Source organism: Perca fluviatilis, chromosome 11, assembly GCF_010015445.1.
Source record: "Perca fluviatilis chromosome 11, GENO_Pfluv_1.0, whole genome shotgun sequence".
In the NCBI taxonomy this organism is placed as follows: domain Eukaryota; kingdom Metazoa; phylum Chordata; class Actinopteri; order Perciformes; family Percidae; genus Perca; species Perca fluviatilis.
In genome coordinates, this window is record NC_053122.1 from 12,581,424 (window position 1) to 12,600,612 (window position 19,189).

A 19,189-nucleotide genomic window follows, 5' to 3' on the forward strand; every position below is an offset into this window, starting at 1 on the left:
ATGATACTGGGATGCCTAGTTTTTTTTTTATAATGTATTTTACTGTGTTGCATTGTGCTGTATACTGAGGTGGTGGTATTGGTACTGTGCTGCCTACCTGCAGCACCACCTCATTAATGTTTCATCCACCTGTTGGAACACCTGACGTAGAAGGGGCGGAGTCCACGCACAAGGAGCGATCAAATTGCGTAAGTCACGGGCGGCTATGACAAGCCTAGCTGGGTCAAGATGTCACTTTGCCCTAAATAAGACAGGAAAATACATGAATGGGCCTTCAAAATAAAAGCCTGAAGCTTTTTGTACCCAAATGTTACATGAATTGGAAATTTTGGATGGATCAGAACTCCTAATTCATGCAACCTAGGTCACATATTTAATTGCTTATATTTTTATACTGGAAACATTTTGTTCACAACCACCATAAACAAATATAATTTTTAAATGCATTGTAAAGATAATGAAAAGCAGAAAGCCTAGAGCTTTCAGGAGCTTGGTTCTGTGGAAATCTGGGGCGGCAGCAGCACAATTTGCTAGTTTGGTAATCCAGTCTTTACTCTATTTAGCGATTTGTAGTCTGCAGTCCCTGCTATCGCTATTTAGGGTGAACAGTACAATTAGACTAGGCCGCTACCACTTTAAAGGTATGAGATTTAATAATTAGGGTATATGTAGACTACTTTAAATATGTTTATTTCTTATTATGATATAATATGAGATATTTACAGGATGCAACTTGACCTGGCCATGACAACTGCCAAATAAGTGTATCCAAGGTAGTCTTCAATGTTTTCTACACAAGTAAGCCTTCTGTCCATCTGCTGATGTAGACCATGAGATGTGGTGAAAGGCCTGAAAAAAGCTAGTCATTGGACCTTGACTTTAGACAATTTTTTTTTTTAAATCATACCTAAGTTACTGGAGTAATAAACCCTTTTCCTTGTAGATTTGACTTGTCACAGCAGGCAAAGCACAGTTCTTTTCTATGACACGTTAAATTGTCTTCTGTGAAAAGGCCTATCCCCAAAAGTGTAAAGAATTTAAAGCAGGGTTTAGACATTTGTGTAGGGTGATTAATGGGAAAGAACATACAGTTGAACAATTGAATTAATGAGAAATTTAAAATGTATTGAAATAAATGTTATCATATTCTAATTGCATTTATAAAGTAGGTTTTATTTTGAAAGGTGTGACAGGAAGTCGTGTGATTATGTTTGGATCTTTTGACACTAGCTACATGGATACACAATATTTGGGTTTCCAGCCTACTAACTGCTGCCGTGTATTGGAGGGGGTTCGGTTGAACCGGTTCACTTTTTAAATACTGGCGACTCTCTGTACAGTGTAGAGGTACGTTGTCATTTTGGAGGCTAAACCATTCACATAAACAGGCTGCCATGCTAACTTAGCTAGCTCTTTAGCTCGACAGTCTCTCACTGAGGCAGGCTTGACAGCATCTACAAGGTTAGCTCTGTTCGGTCACTTGGCTAGCCTGTGCCTCGTTTCACTGACCTGCATCATCGACTGGGGGAGTGTCATACTAACTTGAATATATTTAATACTTCAATGTATTTTTACAACGTAAATGAGTTATATAGAGGTAGGTAATTGACAGCAACTTTCTATTAAGACAGCTCTAGGAGTAAATGACGATGTACAACAGTATGTCACGAGGAACAGCAGTCAGTTTATCAGACTTGAAACGTAGTTGAAGTTGTTTGAACTATGTATGAAATAGACACTTAAGTTGTGTGTTTTAGTGACCGCACAGCTCTTCTAAAGATATAGTTACTAAAGATGTAGTTGTTATAACGTTAATGTAGTAACCGCTTTGTCATTACATTAACGTTACACACACCTGGAGGCTTTTCAGATACAGGAAGTGAAACCAACCACAGTAGAACTCTGCATTGTAAAGTAGTTTGTTCTCTGTTAATATTCTGCTATTATTTAACATGACACCACATGCACACATACCAACACAAACATCCCTCCCACCCACCTACACACACCCACACATACATACATACATACATACACACACACACACACACACACACACGCACACACACACACACACACACACACACACACACACACACACACACACACACACACACACACACACACACACACACACACACAGCCATGTCTCCATCAGTGCCCCTGCAGGAGATGATCCGGGCCATCAGGTCAGCGAGGACGCAGTGTGAGGAGCGCGGTGTCATCCAGAGGGAGTGTGCAGCTATCCGGGCACAGTTCAGACAAGCTGACAATGGGGGGCGATCGCACAACCTGGCCAAGCTGCTCTATGTGCACATGTTGGGCTACCCAGCTCACTTTGGTCAGGTGAGGGGATTTTCCTAATGCCTGTCATGGGTTTGCTTGGGTTAAGGGGGTTAGCAGTGTGAGAAACCATCATGCAGCTGGATGATCTGGGTTTAGCTAATCGCTGAATTGTCCTTGTGCAACATAGTGGACCAGTCCCTATGTCCAACTACTATGTCCTAAGCACTGACACATACATTATCTGTGCTAAATAAAAATGTGCATGATGGAGCTTGAAATACATAGAGCAATGAGACAGCACATTTTTGAATCTCATTCTGAATAAAATAAGCCATGATAATATTTGTAATGTTGCTGCTATGTACTTCTTGCTCTTTCTGACTTTCCGTGTCATTAGACTATAATCGTGGTTAACTTCCCTCAAGCAAAGTCTGCAGCATCGCAAACCCGTGTCAATAAAACTGGGCCACTGAATCCCTCTCAGCCTCAGGGCTGCTGCTCTGAAGCTGACCTCCACTTGGAGTGGGCAAAGAGCAGAACAGTTACCTCGCGGCATCAGTAGTGCCAGTATCTGAAGTAACTTCACATTTAAAGGAGTTGTTGCTCTTCCTACTAGATGGAGTGTGTTCGGATGATAGCCAGCCCTCGCTACAGCGAGAAGCGTGTGGGATATCTTGGAGCCATGATGCTGCTGGATGAGAAGCAGGATGCCAGCTTGCTCATCACTAACTCCATCAAGAAGTAAGGGCAGCCACTTGAACTTGAAATCGGAAATCTCATTTAAAAATAATTAGTATTTATATTTTCAGTAATACTTTATTTTAACCGTATTTAGCATTCATATACAATCAAAGGGGAACTACACCAATTTTACACATCAAAGTCTGTTTACAGGTCTTGGGGAGTAGAGTGCGGATCGGGCTGCATTTTTCTGTCCGAGACCAGCCCGCGTCCGACAGAGCAGTAACCGAACCTGACCCGAGCCCGACAGGCATTAAGATATTTATGTCCGAACCCGACACAGTTAAAATCTCTTTTTTTTTCTCATACTGATGACACATGTACATTTGTTTGTGTGGTAAGCCCGCTTTTATTAAAGGTCCCATGGCATGAAAATTTCACTTTGAGGTATTTTAACATTAATATGAGTTCCCCCAGCCTGCCTATGGTCCCCCAGTGGCTAGAAATGGCGATAGGTGTAAATCGAGCCCTGGGTATCCTGCTCTGCCTTTAAGAAAATGAAAGCTCAGATGGACCGATCTGGAATCTTCTCCTTATGAGGTCATAAGGAGCAAGGTTACCTCCCCTTTCTCTGCTTTGCCCGCCCAGAGAATTTGGCCCACCCGTGAGAGAGAGAGACATCATGGCTTTCAAAGGAAAAGTGGCAGTTGGTCAAGGCCACACCCCCAACCTCCACCTTGCCCCCTCTCTCTCTCCTCCTCAGTAGCTACAGACACAGAAATGGCACATCCTAAGGAAAGCTCATTGTGGGACTGGCTCTAGTGGCTGTAATACTGCACCAAGGCTGAATTTCGGGGAAATAGACTTCAGATACAGTATTAGGGGACCACTAAGGCCTATATAAAAGCATCCAAAGAGCACCATGTCATGGGATCTTTAAGCAACTGTAGGAAGGCATTCGGAAATGTCAACAGATGAGCGCATCAGCGCGCACGGGGCAACAAGCGCATGTTAACACAGGCACGTACAAGAGGCCCATTCATATCGCGCTGATGTGACCGAGCCCGACCCGAACATCATTTCTAAATATCTGTCCGAAACCGGGCCGGCCCGTTGGGTACCGTCAGGCTTGGGCCGGGTATCCATCCTCTATTGGGGAGTACTACTGCATATGTGAAAAAAGTTGTGTAAAGCTTTAAGTGGCTCCAGAAGGAGTCTCATAAATTGCCTTAAGTGATGTCACTTGAGGCAGTGTCAGATGGGGCCAAAGACTACAAGTTCGAAAATGAAAAAAAAATCTGAGTTTACCAGACCTTTTGTAGCACGCTCCTCATCTCTGCTAGAGGCTAGAAGCTTGAGGCTATATTAGCAAACAAACTATCTGTGGTTGAGTTGCATTGTGGACAATGTAGGCGAAAGGTTTTGACATGGAGAATAATGGGCGGAATCTAATCGCCATAATCGACGACGATAGCACACTTTCATGTAAATATAGTTATTGCAGTAGACAAAATAGGCAGCAAAACATCAGAAAAGAGAATCCGACAAAGTCAAATATTGTACAGAGGATGGATATTCTCATATGATGTCAGTAAAATGCCTAAAATGTTTGCACTCAGATCTCATTTGTGTGTGTGTTTCCCCCAGTGACCTTTCTCACAGTAACCAGTATGTGCAGTCTCTGGCCCTGTGCACGCTGGCCTGCATGGGTTCAGCTGAGATGTGCAGAGATCTGGCACCAGAGATTGACAGGCTGCTCCGAGCCTCCAACTCCTACATAAAGAAGAAGGTAGGGACCTCCACAGGTTTGTTTTCCCAGCAGCACTTAGCATTATTAATATTACTACCACTGCAATCATTGTATAAAATTAGTTCTGTACTGCTTATACTGTATGTAAATACTCTATTTATATACAGTATTTACATACACTACTGGTCAAAAGTTTGGGGTCACTTACATTTCCATTCCACTCCATTACAGACAGAAAACCAGCTGAGATTAGTTGCATTGTGTTTTTTTAACCAGGGCAGCAGTTTTCAGATTACATTATGTGCTTACATAACTGAAAAAGGGTTATCCAATGTTTTCTCAGTTAGCCTTTTAAAATGATATCAGATTAGTAAACCCGAATGTGCCTTTGGAACATTGGATGAATGGTGATAATGGGCAATGTAGATATTACATTAAAGATCAGCCACCCACTCAGATCAGCAGGTATTCTGTCTATGATGGAGTGGAATGGAAATTTCTAAGTGACCCCAAACTTTTGACCGGTAGTGTATATTTGCTAGTGGTTTATGCTTTAGCTAGCCTTATTTATTGCTGTGATCATTTCATTAATAAAATTACCCCAGTGTGAAAGATAAATTAAGTTTTCCCCCTCTTTAAAAGACAACCTTCATGAAATGTTGTAACCACTGTTTAATATGTAATAAGAAACATAAATTAAGATTTCATTTATGTATTTGACTGATGCTCATTTAAAAGGTACTGACTAGTGTTGGCGATAATGTCTTATCCATTTGTGCATTCATCCAATTAAATCTGTCCTCTATCATCTCAGTATGATGTAGGATTACTTATCAGCCTATTTGTGATCTGTTTAAAACAGTTACACCAATATCAGTGCTTCATCAGCAGTAAAACTGTCGACCAACATCCACCCACTCAATGTAGTAACAATGTCACAGTGCTGATGATGACTTGCTCCACTGTTCTTCCAGGCTGCTCTGTGCGCTGTTCACATTGTGAGAAAAGTCCATGATCTGGGGGGTGTTTCCTGCATTGCTTCCTCAGGGGGCACCCCTTCTGACAACTCCATTCCACGTAGAGAACCTAATAGTCATACCTCTGTAATGGCTCATTGTAGCTTGTCTCACAATTACCATTTCCAACTGTTCTCTATGGTTACCCCCATTTTCCCCAGGTGTGTTGCATGGTGCCGTGGTGCTCATCATTGAGCTGTGTGAGCGGAATCCAGAAACCCTAGAGCGCTTCAGAAAGGTATGCTGGACACACACACACACACACACACACACACACACACACACACACACACACACACACACACACACACACACACACACACACACACACACACACACACATCTTGATCTGATGAGTTCAGTATCTCTTCATGTATGCACTCTGCAGTAATGTGTTTGTGTTGTGTATTCCAGACAGTGCCAGATCTGGTTCAGATCATGAAAGGTCTGGTCCTTTCAGGTTATTCTCCAGAACACGATGTGGCAGGAATCAGCGATCCCTTCCTACAGGTTAGTCTGGACTCCTGTCACTTGTGGGACCATATCACAGTATCACATCTCTCTCTAGTTTTGTAATGCCTCCGGGCCGGCGATTGCCATGGCCGGAAGGTATAAAGTTTTTGGGTTGTCCGTCCGTCCCATTCTTGTGAACGCGATATCTCAGTAACGCCTTAAAGCAGATAAGATTTACCAGATAAGATAACCTGACCTAAGATTTTCCCTAGGTCACACCGGTGCACCTAACGTCCTCGCATCCGCTGCCTCTCCATGAACGAAGCAATGTCGTTTATATCGATATGGTTTAATGTTGCGTTACATGACCCAAACCTTCTGTAAAGCCGTGCCTGTGTTTGGATCTCTCTTTTAATATATCCTAGGCTATTTATTTCCGATAACTTTCATTTACATGTGTTGCAGCTGTATATTTTCAAACTGGTAAAGGAAACCCTGTCTTTGCATTTTATATTAATCACAATCTGTTTTAATAAAAGAGCTTGTGAAAAGTGGCTTTGACTTAAAACTGAACATTTAGCCCACTTTGTAAAAAAAATACAGAGCTATATATCGTGTATCGCCATTCAGCGTTAACGGCGACGCAAGGAAAAATTTGGGTGCATCTAAATTTTGTGCTGGTGCACCTAAATAAAAAAGTTAGGCGCACCAGTGCGACCAAGGCAAAATGTTAGTCTGGAGCCCTGGCCTTAAAGGGAATATCTTCCGATGATGAAGTAATGACATTTTATACCCAAAAGGTCAAAGGCCAACTTTACTATGACATCATAATGTTCTGCAAAAATGCTTTTCTGGCCATTATTCAAAACCATAACTTAGGAACAGAAGGGGAGATATGTGGTCGGATACTGAATTGGTGACACTAATCTTCAAACGGTGGTGATTGTATAGATCTTCTGTGCTGCTGGGTTGAGGATGTGTGTGAAGCAGCCACATTTTGCCAAAAAATACACTTTTATACCTTTTTATTAAATTGCTTCAAAGTATAGATTATGTAAGTCTGGACAGACATGGATGTAAACTGCAACTTGACTGGTTGGCGGAGGAATCCAACCTAGAGGTGGTAATTCTAGTTAATTAAGTTAAATGGATGCTTTGCTGGCGTGGTGCTGGAACTCTGCATTACATTGATGTTTAAACAATAACCCTTAATTAACATCTTATCTTTTGTAATAAATCAGTAGTATTCTTAATTTTCCTGAATCTGTGAACAATCAACACACCTTTGCTCTTAACCTTTTTTTTCATCTCCATGTGAGCCAGGAACCTTTGAGCACTTGAGTCCAAACAAAAGTGACTTGTTCTACCAAAAAATGTCACTATACTTCCTTTGTGGCTCTTGTATGGGTACAGACTGGTAATAAATTGTTAATGTGTTTCTTACTTTCAGTTTCTTTCTTTCTTTCTCACTAACGCCCAGATCAATCCTCTCCTCCTATTTTTGGTGATTCTGTGCAACAAAATAACTTGTAGTCCATCTGTTCACTCACTCCGTTCTCCATCCTCAGGTACGCATCTTGAGGCTGCTGAGAATCCTTGGTCACAACAACGAAGGCGCCAGTGACGCTATGAATGACCTACTAGCTCAGGTCCGATGTTTACTTTCACAAAAAAATAAATAGCCATTACATGAAAATTTAGTTTTTAGTTATTTTTATATGCTTTGTTCTTAGTTTTGAAGTCAGAATACAGAAGTTATCTAGTGCCAAGTATTTTTTGTCTGTGTCAATCCTTTTCTTTTTTCCCGCCATTATGGGTCTTACTGCTAATGCTGACTACCTAGTTAGTCACCCAGTTAGTTTTATTCCAAACGTACTGGAACATGTAGAGCACATCACATCTGGTGTTTCAGAGGATGTGGAAAGACTTGCCCCAAACTGGGTGTTAAAAACAGCAAATGTACAAGCCTGAATCACTTCTGTCAATTGATGGTAGAGAAGCAAAAATGATTATTTATACTCAAAATGTTGTTGTATGAGTAAAGTACTGATGTGTGTTTGACCTGCCGTACAGGTGGCGACCAACACTGACAGCACTAAGACTGTGGGCAACGCCGTGCTGTATGAGACAGTTCTTACTGTGCTAGACATCAAGTCGGAGAGCGGCCTCAGGGTGAGAGACTAGCAGCACTTTTCACTGTGTTTAACCACTTTATCACACAGGTAATAATGTTACCTGATTAATTAATAAATGCACACATGCGTCATTCCACTTGTGCCACAGGTTCTGGCTGTGAACATCCTGGGAAGATTTCTCCTGAACAATGACAGGAACATTCGGTTAGTGTTGCTTTCCTTCCCAGCACGCTCTTTCCTCCTCACTTTCCTGTTTCTCTTTCCCTTTACATCTCTTCCCCCATCCTTCCTCTCATATCTCTCAGGGTCATTTTACCTTTTCCATTCCACAAGGCCGACGGCAAACTCGTTGCAGCCAGAGAGAAAGCTCCCCACAAGCTGTTGTCAGTCTGAGCTCACTAATCACTTTCCCTGGAGCCGTTTCTCTAGAGCCACACCGGAAGGTCACTGTCTGTCTGTTAATGCTGATCTCTCAATTTTGGGCCGTGTCATTTTTCATAAGGCAGCGTGGAGACCTGTTACAGGTTCCTTGGGGTTTTGTTATGCTACTATTTATTTTCGGTTTGTCTCCATAGGGGTTGTGTGGCCAGGCTGGCCTGTCTGGTTTTTAACTGCAGGGCCCCTGATTCTCTCTGTCGCTGTTTGACAGTAATAGGACTGGTTTATTCCTGCGAGACCTGCCTGGATAGATAACATCTCTCCTGTGCATACATAAATACTTGAACAGTCCATGAGACATGGAAAGACAAATTATTTATATTGCCAAGTTGAGAAAATTAAGATATAATACAACCCTGTCAATATTCTTGATTGCTAGCCGATGGTTAGAATTTTTTTCCTATTTATTTGTTTAATATATTCTACTACACTACATATTCAGAATCTAACTGGCTGCAGTGTAAACCTCAGTGAATTCAGCTCACTCACAACACTTCATCGTAATGCAGTATGTACTTTAAAAAAGTACATCTTTGTTTTTGGCTGTTCTGTATGCGTGTCCAGGTACATTGCCATGACATCTCTTCAAAAGATTGTTGGGACAGACCACAATGCAGTGCAACGCCACAGGGGAACCATAGTGGACTGCCTGAAGGACCAGGACGCTTCTGTCAAGCGGTAACTTTCACCTCCTCTCCGCTTGTCAGGCACAGCTGGTATTCCACAGATGTTCAGTACACTATTATGCCTTTTCAATATCATCCCCTAATGTGAGTTTTGAGAGAGTTTACTGACATGATTTGATAATAAAAAAATTAAAAATTCTAAATATTCAGGGATCAGTTCATTTTGAAATAGAAATAAATCATCCTAAATGTAGGAAACCACTCAAAGTATGTAATTTCCTTATTTTGTGTTTGGGACATTTTCTGATGCTCTCATCAAAAGTAATAATGCAAACAAAGTGTGTGTATGTTATAATAGGAAAAGAGTTGTGCAGCATGACACGATTAATGTAGCAAGTTTTGTTGTCATAATTGTTTATTGATCCAGACCAGATAATCAAACTTTAAAACTGATGTTGCTCCAAGTCTGTTTCTCTTCACTGATCTTGTTCTCTGCTGGAGTGTATACTATGTGTATAATTCAGGGCACTCGCATACAAGTAAAACTTTTGACCTCCCTGCCGCAGACCACGGTGGCACAGTTGCCGTTGTGTTTAGATTGAAAACAATGGAGGCGTCTCGGCAAGCTCTTGCTGTCTGAAAGCACCTTAATGTATATACAAAATTACTAACATTAATCCACTTTGGCCAACTCTCCAGCCGCGCGTTGGAGCTCTCCTTGGCGCTGGTGTCAGCCTCCAACGTCCGCTCCATGATGAAGGAGCTGCTCCTCTTCCTCTCCTCCTGCCCCGCTGAGCTGAAGGCTCATGCTGCCAGCGGCATATTCAACGCCGCAGAGAGGTGAGTAACACACTGCATACACGTAAATGTGCACATATGTACATGATTGTATTACACATATAGTATCTATGCATGTATGAACACATACTGTACATTTGTGTGCATGTGAATACATTTAATGTGATGCAGCTGTTTAGGCTGTAACAAAAAAGTCTCTGTGCTTATATATATGTGGCTGCATGTCTCAGTCTGTGTCTGTCTCCGCTCTCAATGTGACGATGAATAGCCTTCTCTGTTTCTAATATACACACTCTACCTCTTAATGAACTTGCTTTTGTGGATGGATTAGTGTATGGTGTGTGTGTGTGTGCCTGTGTGTCTGTCTGACTCACCCGCAAGCACCACTGAGTGTGTGTGTCTCTGTCTCTGTCAGGTATGCACCCTCCCAGCGCTGGCACATTGACACCATCCTGCATGTCCTCACCACGGTAAATACAGACTGAGCCACTCACCCTGCTGCCTCTTACAGGAGTTTCTCTCACTCACAACTCTTTTTAAGTTGTCTACTGCCATCAATTATACACTATGCCTTAGTGTAGATGCCAGGGGCCACATGTGTGAAGGCTGTGTATTAGGGCTTTGACTTTTGCCCAAAAATCATATTCGAAGTTCGTTTGTATATTAATATTAATATTCGAATATATATATATATATATATATATATATATATATATATATATATATATATATATATATATATATATATATATATATATATATATATATATACAATTATTCGAATATTTATTAATAATATTTTGACCATTAAATGCCTTCAGTTTAAAAAAAAATTCAAAGTCAGACCCTGGATTAAACACAAACAGTATGCTTTTGACAGGAAGTTCGGAGCTTTCACCGTAGCCTACGTAAGTGGTCTGATGTTTATACTCGTGTGCTGGTGTGTGCGTCGAGCCAGTGTGTGTGGGCGGTGTTGCCAACTTAGCGACTTTTTTTTCACAAAAGCGACTAGCGACAAATCTGGCGACTTTCTGTAGAAAAGACAGAGACTTTCTGTAAAATAAAAAAGAGTTGCCAGTATTGTCCAGCGAGCATGCAATGTATTTCTCTCCTGTGGCCGCCAAAACAGTCTCCTTTCTCTTCTGTTGTGTGACTGAGGAGCAGCCCCCCCCCTGTGCTCTCTCCTCATGTGCAGCAGCACTGAGCAGGCAGGTAGGAAGGGGAGAAGGGACAGGGTGCGGCACCGGTGTAGGTAGGAGAGACAGCGGAACGCGACGGGAGAAAGACGCCGCTGAGCTGGCCTGGCCCTGGGCCAGCCTGCCTTCTTTGAGAATTCGGGGGGAATGCACCGCTACCGAGCCACGGCCGAGAGACGTGCGTCGCCACGACGTGTAGTTATACATTTGAAATGCGTGAAAAAGCCTCGGAATCTGAACTGAAAACAACGTTTACAAGCAAACGCATAAAAATAATGCCCATAACAGGTTCGAATATTAAGGGCTGGCTAATATTCGTTCGAATATCATTATTTTTTTTTTAATATTCGAATGATATTCGAATAACGAAGTTCGGAGTCAAAGCCCTACTGTGTATGCATTAAGACACTAAATGTGCCTTTTTTATAAACAAAACATTTGACAAGAGAAAGTGTGTTTGTCAAACTTTCATACATTCAGCCCCAGTTCTCGAATAGGCCATTTATCCTGGACTAATGTTTACCATTTGTTACATCCCTATCTTTCAAAATGTGTGCCCCAATTTGGAAAGGGAATCAATTAAATCCACATGATTGGTGTAAAAGTCATGCTTACCTAATCCTTTGCACTGTTCTCTCAAAAGGACGGGGTGTACAGAAAAGGAGGTGTGGAGCAAGTGTATAAAAAAGGGTAATGGTAGAGATGTGGCATGAATTAAAGATTCAATACTTATCTGTAAATGTCCTTTATAATGTATATGAACTGTGATGGAAGCGTCCCCCAAGTGAGGTCATTGTGTCTGGGTGGAAATGTGTGTTGACCCAAATACTTGGGCCAGCTGTCTAGCTAATGGAGGGGTGTGTGTGTGTGTGTGTGTGTGTGTGTGTGTGTGTGTGTGTGTGCGTGTGTGTGTGCTCTGATTTCCACTCTGCCAGGCGGGGGGCGACGTGAGAGATGAGACGGTGCCCAACTTGATCCAGCTCATCACCAATGCCTCAGAGCTGCACTGTTACACCGTCCACAAGCTCTACCGAGCCCTGCTTACAGACATCTCTCAGGTGTGTGTGTGATGCTACAACCAGTCTGATGAGCAGTCATGTACTCATCTGCAGTGTGGTGCAGTTCCCCATCTTCCGCCACATTAACATCCAGTGAATTCCATAGCTCTGATGTTTCAAATTGCTCCCAAAAACTCCTGCAGTATTACTCTATGATTATATTTTACTGTGGGTGTATTGTGCGTTCTATTTATGTGAGTGTAACATTTGTGTGCGCAGCAATCCTTGGTGCAGGTGGCGTGCTGGTGTATAGGAGAATATGGAGACCTGCTGCTGAGAGGAGAGTGTCAGGAGACAGAGGCTGTTCAGGTACACACAGCACAAACACAGTTTTATAGTATGATACAAATAAATATTAGTAGTAGTTATTCAACCTATTGCTAGATCATGAAAATGAAGAGAAGAAGCTAAAATGTGTATCCCTAGTTTCATTATTATAAAATAAGATCTCAGCTTTCAGACCCTGTATTGACACATCTCTCAATCAGGTCACCGAGGACGACGTCCTGGACGCCTTGGAAACGGTTCTGCAGTCCCACATGTCGTCCCCGGCAACCAGAGGCTTTGCTCTGACTGCCACGATGAAACTGAGCACCCGCATCACTGATAATGTGGAGTAAGAAACACGTCTTCTCACTCACAGCAAACAGCAGATGGTTAAAGCACAGCAACAGGACACTGCGGCTAGTATAAATGTATTTGTCTGAAAAGAATGCACCACAGTCATGGTCAGAATGGTCTGTTGGTCACAACCAGTTAATGGTTACGTTGTCATGTGTTGAGAAAAAACTGTCTGGCCATTTATTGAAGAACAAACCCCCCCCCAGACTCTGTCAAACTGCTTTTGAGTGTGATGATAACATTGCAACACATTTCAGTGAAGGGTAATGCTAATGAGAAAAAAGGCCAATGAAAAAAACAATAGTACCATAAGAATTAGCATTTTGATACGTTGAGTTGTATCACATAAAAAGCGGGTTATTGATGTTGGCACAGCTGTTCCGGTCGCTTATAGACTTTGATAGAGGTTATGCAATTTAAATGTAGTACGTTTTAAGTTTAGGACAGGTTTATTGGACAAAGAATTTTAAAGGCTCTAAGATACAATTACACGGGGTTGTTACAATTTCTGAACAGTTGCAGTAGTTTCTCAGCGGTCCCCTAACTGCTTGTCCTTCTCTTCATCACTTCACCACTGCCAGTCGCATCAGAAGCATCGTCAGCATCTATGGCAGCTGTATAGATGTGGAGCTCCAGCAGAGGGCAGTTGAATACAATGCCCTGTTCAAAAAATATGACCACATGAGGTATGCAACAGCACGATGAAGAAGTCCACTTTTCATGTTTTTCACGTAATATAATATGTTTCTGTTTTTAGAACTATTTTTCGTCTATATTGTTCTTACAGCGGATTTATACAATTGATAGTAGAAGTAAATTGTTTTCTTTTCTGGCCATAAAGAGTTGAGATGTTCTGTCTCTCTGCAGGGCAGCAGTGCTGGAGAGGATGCCTGTGATTGAAAAGAACTCCCCGGGTCATACCAACGGAGAGTCAACGGGCGAGGCCATTAAGGACATCCAACCAGCCAAAGTCAAGCAGGGAGAGCCACTGCTGCCCCCGCAACCTGCTAACCAGGTACATTACATTGACACAGATGGATGATGTATATAAGACAGCTGGTTAGTCAAGACTGCACTTACAGTATGACCTCTGTCTACATTTGCCAATCCAATTTCCCTGTATCTGATGTCCTTTTTAAATCTGAATTTCAAGATATTACTGATAACCTTTCAAGCATCAGCTCTAAGCTGTCCAATGACTGTGGAACATTATGAACCAGTGTGTCAGCACAGGTCATAAGTGTAGTCTTACAAAAGTAACTGCGCTCTTGACACCACAAATACCTGCCTCTGGCTAATAAGTTAATATCTGTTTGTATGTGATAAGCTATATTCTAAATATGTTACATGTGTAACATTATCATACCCTCTGTTATGGGCTGTCCATAATAAATAGTGGTCTCTCATTTGCAGAGGGACACTAGGTATGCCCTTTTTCCACAGTCCAGGGTTTAGTTTGCTAGCCTCATGTTTTATTTGATTTGCTTTTATGCAAATCAAACTGGAAAGAAGCCCAGCTAACCTGTTAAGCAACAATGTTCTGTTGAAATAAACAAATATCAAATACAGAGGTGTACAGGATACAGTTGTAGACTTTTGACTTACGGTAATAGGCTTAATATTGGTGACTTCTGTTTATCTTGTTTCATGATAAATGTTTGTTCAAAGAACAGTCACACAGCCTTACTGTCCTTAGAAGCATTTGCTTAGAATATGCAGAGCAATATGTTCTGTTCAGGTTAAGGTTCAACAGGTGCCACTCTCTTTTAACATCTGTCCTGAGTGATCGGATCACAAGTGGGCAGCTCTAGGTGCGTGTGTTTTCACCTGTCTGTAGAATGTGTCTCCAAATGCGTCCTCAGTGACCACTTACGATTGGATCTCACTTCCCTGCTCCATATGCAAATAACCTTTCCGTTTTACATATAGGCTTTCGTGTTGCAGAGCGAGCGGCGACAGGCTGCGGCTGCTGGCTGCGCTGGCCAGCTGGCGCGCGCTGCGCGCGCGCGCGCGCCTATATAAAAGGCATGCCAACGTAAGGAGATCTACTGAGTTGAGTAGGCGGTCTTTAATGTGGACACAGGACACAATCCCGTTCTCACTGCTTTTAGAATGTGGACACATGCGGCTCAAATCACATCCCAAATGTGGTTTTTGCGATCCAATTTAAATGTGTCCTAAGAGAGTTTTCATCTGTAAGTAGAGCTGTCCACTCAGGATGGATGTTTATGCCAGTTGAAAACGGAGTCTGTTTCCTCTTCCTGTCTGTGGCTTTCCTCAGGTGTGTGATCTCTTGGACCTGCTGGGAGGCTCTGAGGAGACTCTGCAGCCCTGCCCAGCAGTAGGCGCTCCAGCACCGGGCCTGCTCATCAACACAGCCAGCACTGCTGGAGGAGACCTCCTGGATCTGCTAGGAGTGTTAGAGCCTGCACCCCTCGCACCAGGTGTGACCCTCAGACACACACACACACACACACACACACACACACACACACACACACACACACACACACACACACACACACACACAAGTTTAGACTGAAAGAAAGAGGAAATGATTTTGGACATGAAACTACAGAATGCAAAATTTACGGTACTGAAACTTGTGTTCACTGTTATGAATCAGCCAATCCTTTATTTTTATTTTTATTTTTTGCTCAATATTGGTTTTAAATGCACTATGTTATTATATCTGTTCTCCATAGCGCCTACGGTGCCAGTGTATGAGAAAGACGGTGTGACTTTGACACTAAGTTGTGAGAAACAGTGCGACACGGGCCTGACAGTCACACTAACAGCCTCCAACTCCACCGACTCAGACATCAGCAGCTTCACTCTGCAGGCCGCAGTGCCCAAGGTTTGTCCCACTACCTGTGGACAAAACACCCTGTCCCTCACAAGCTCACTAAGCTAAGCTTTCTCTGTCGACGTTGATTTTTGGCGGCCAAGGTTTACCAGAATATCCAGCAGCTTGTGGCAGAATATACATATGTTGTACACAATTTCTGTGTACTTTGTTATGCCTATCTGTCTCTCTTCATTTGACCAGTCACTGTTGCTTGCAGGGTGCAGGTTTGAGACCCTGTCATGTTCTCAGTGGTAGTATTCTGTGCAGTAAATGGACCTGAAAAACATGCATGGGGTTTTGGTACTTTAAACGTCAGTTTCATTTGATCTCCCCCCCGCAGAGTGTCCAGTTACACATGAAGGCCCCCAGTGGGGACTCTCTTCCTGCAAGACGTACCGCTAAGGTGACCCAGATGGTAGTCCTTAACAATCCAAACAAGGTGGGTTTCACACACACACACACACACACACACACACACAAGCACACGGTCAGGTCAATCCACAGTGTGACCCATCCCTCTTTTATATCAAGCTTTATCAGCAAAGGAGAAAACACCCCCCTTCAAATCAAAGTTTCTGTAGTAAAAGTTAAGATCAGTTTTAAAAAGTAGAACATTAGAATGAATGAATCTTTACTTTATTTTCACATAACTCCCACAAAGCTGTATCGTTTGGATTTTAACTATTCTATCTCACAGGCTTATTTTCACAAATAAGAGGAAAGTTTTAGTTTGATTCAGTGGTGGTTTGCAGTTTTACAGCTTTTTCAATGTAAAATAAAGCCACACTAGAGCACCACTTACTGTGCTCCAAGGCAGCAACACAACAAGCGCCTGGCCGCTTCGGAAACCAAAACTTGCGCATATTAAATTGGGAAACACTGATCGGATTTGAAACCAAATCCTCTAAACGATTCCAATAAAGAAACGATTCTACTGGAATCGTAATTTTTCCAATTCCAAGTAGGAATCGGTTCTCAATGCCCAATCCTAGTGTAGTGTGTGTGTGTGTGTGTGTGTGTGTGTGTGTGTGTGTGTGTGTGTGTGTGTGTGTGTGTGTGTGTGTGCAGTGTCATGTTCCAGTACCAAATCTTGTTTTCTTACTTCCATCCCAGTTGAAGCAGTGCCGGTTCTAGCTGCATCACACTATGTCAAATCCTTCCTCCTCCAGGTGAACCTGAAGATGAGGGTCCGCATATCTTACACCAGCCAAGGATCAGCCTTTCAGGATACAGTCCAGATCGACTCCTTCCCTGGACTCGACGCTGCCGGCCAGTGACCTCAGCCATTGGGTCCAACGGGACTATGACAACAGTCTGTGGATGAGTCAGCAGGCATCGCCCCTCACTGACGGAAGGTTTCTTTCTGTGCTGTCACACCCTGTATACTACCGTCAAAGCTGCGGTTTCTGAAATTCCTGATGTTTCTGGTGTTTTTACGGCTGAAGAACCTCGTGAACTTGCATAGTTTCCCCCCTCTGGAATCCAAGTGTAAATGTGACTAATGGCGTTATTTAATATGGCACAAGCTTTGGAAAATGCCCTTATATTATGGAAATACTAAAATATCAGTCGTTATGGGATTTTTGCAATGACAACTCCGTAGAAACTTTGTACCATCCAGGTTCTTTTTTTTTTTATAAAGCTACTGAAGCTGATTGTACTTGTTTCACTCCATAAATATGTACTTTCATGTGGCTCAGTACGTGCCACTAGATCAGTTGTCCTCACATAGCACTTGTTTACTCCCTTTCAAGTGACTTCCTTTATGAACTATTTGCCTTTGCCATCTTTGTCTTTGTTGAAAAGCAGCTAAACACTAATGACCCACTACTATTATTATTATAAAAATGATCCTATCCAGTACACTTGCTTTTACTGGGAAACACAAGGACATCAATGTGAGACTGAAGGGTGTAGGATTTTGAACACAACCTTATTCTGGTTTCACACCATTGCGACCACCTACCCGCATCAGTGTATCCCAAAAAAGCAAAGCGTTTTTTAAAAGCGGTTCCTTAGCCCGGTGGTTACCGCCAAAAGTTCAGCGCGGTGACCTCCGGGCAACAGAGCAGAGTCTGTGCGTGGTCACGTGGGCGGCAACCACTTCCTACCCCTACCACCGTGATCAAAACCGCTTTGTCATTCAAACGACTGGAGGCAACGGGTCACCGTGGGCGGTGTTAAAGCCCCTTTACGTGTTGCATTATTTTTCAGCTAAACAGCTCAGACTATCCTCCTAATTATCCTGTGCCTTTCATCCTCTCAAGAGTCGAGGTTTTCCCATGTACAAAAACGATTCTATTTGGTTTTGGAGGCAAAGAAATGGTTTTAAATGTAAGCGGTGGTAATTTAAACATGTTTTTATCATTCCCATTCAAGCATGATTTTCCTGACCAGTACCTCCCTATTCTATTGTTTACAGAGGCTCCAGAGTTATTTTATTTTCAGAAGACTGTGTATAGTGATACAAGAAGAATGGGCACGATACTGTCTACAAGATCTATACTCAGCAAAAAAAGAAAAGAAACGCCCTGTCACTTTTAACTGCTTTTATATTTTAAGCAAACTTAACATATGCAAATATTTGTATGAACATTAAAAGATTTAACAACACACATCACAGACATGTGACTAACAGAAATGGAATAATAATGTGTCCCTGAACAAAGGGGGGGGGGTGAGGGGGTCAAAATCAAAAGTAGCCCTCAGTATCTGGTGTGGCAACCAGCTGCATTAAGTACTGCAGTGCATCTCCTCATGTGCTGCGCCAGACTGGCCAGTTCTTGCAGTTAATGTTGCCGTCCTGTGTGGCCGGGTTGGATCAGTGGGTAGACTTACTTACATACACTTGGAGGTTTATGCATCGATGCAGAGGTCCAGGGTTCGAACCCGACCTGTGACGATTTCCTGCATTCCCCCCCCCCACCCATCCCCCCCCCCAAAAAGAAGCTAAAAAAAAGAAACTATACCGCAGGTGTGATATTCGGATGTACCGATCCTATGCAGATGTTGTTACACGTGGTCTGCCACTGCGAGGGCAATCAGCTGTGCTTACCGTCTCCCTGTAGCGCTGTCTTAGGCGTCTCACAGTAGGGACATTCTGCTGTCCTCATGCCTAAGGCACATTCACGCCAATTAGCAGAGACCCTGGGCGTCTCTCTTTTGGTGTTATTGTCTTTTTGACCGTTCAACAGGTGCGTATTCATTGTTTATGGTTCATTGAACAAGCATGGAAAACATTGAAACTCTTTACAATGAAGATCTCTTAAGTTATGATTTTTAC

General features: G+C 42.6%; 1 protein-coding gene and 1 long non-coding RNA gene across 2 annotated transcripts; one reads left to right on the plus strand and one right to left on the minus strand.

The window, feature by feature from the left end:
• Window positions 1-1,370: 1,370 nt before the first annotated feature.
• Window positions 1,371-18,417, plus strand: ap1g2 (adaptor related protein complex 1 subunit gamma 2). Its single transcript, XM_039815227.1, has 22 exons — window positions 1,371-1,597; window positions 2,144-2,346; window positions 2,903-3,027; window positions 4,615-4,756; window positions 5,692-5,809; window positions 5,895-5,971; window positions 6,148-6,243; window positions 7,755-7,835; window positions 8,260-8,358; window positions 8,470-8,525; window positions 9,324-9,437; window positions 10,085-10,225; window positions 10,599-10,653; window positions 12,315-12,437; window positions 12,657-12,746; window positions 12,926-13,053; window positions 13,640-13,744; window positions 13,926-14,073; window positions 15,340-15,502; window positions 15,764-15,915; window positions 16,247-16,345; window positions 17,076-18,417. The coding sequence occupies exons 1-22, from the start codon at window positions 1,564-1,566 to the stop codon at window positions 17,181-17,183; spliced, it is 2,457 nt and encodes an 818-aa protein (XP_039671161.1). The 5' UTR covers window positions 1,371-1,563; the 3' UTR covers window positions 17,184-18,417.
• On the minus strand, window positions 4,106-19,169 carry LOC120568043. The gene is made up of 4 exons (XR_005640653.1): window positions 18,876-19,169; window positions 15,945-15,951; window positions 8,059-8,061; window positions 4,106-4,116 (listed from the first exon to the last, which is right to left on the minus strand). It is a non-coding gene; the product is annotated as an uncharacterized LOC120568043 (long non-coding RNA).
• Between the last annotated feature and the right edge of the window lie 20 nt (window positions 19,170-19,189).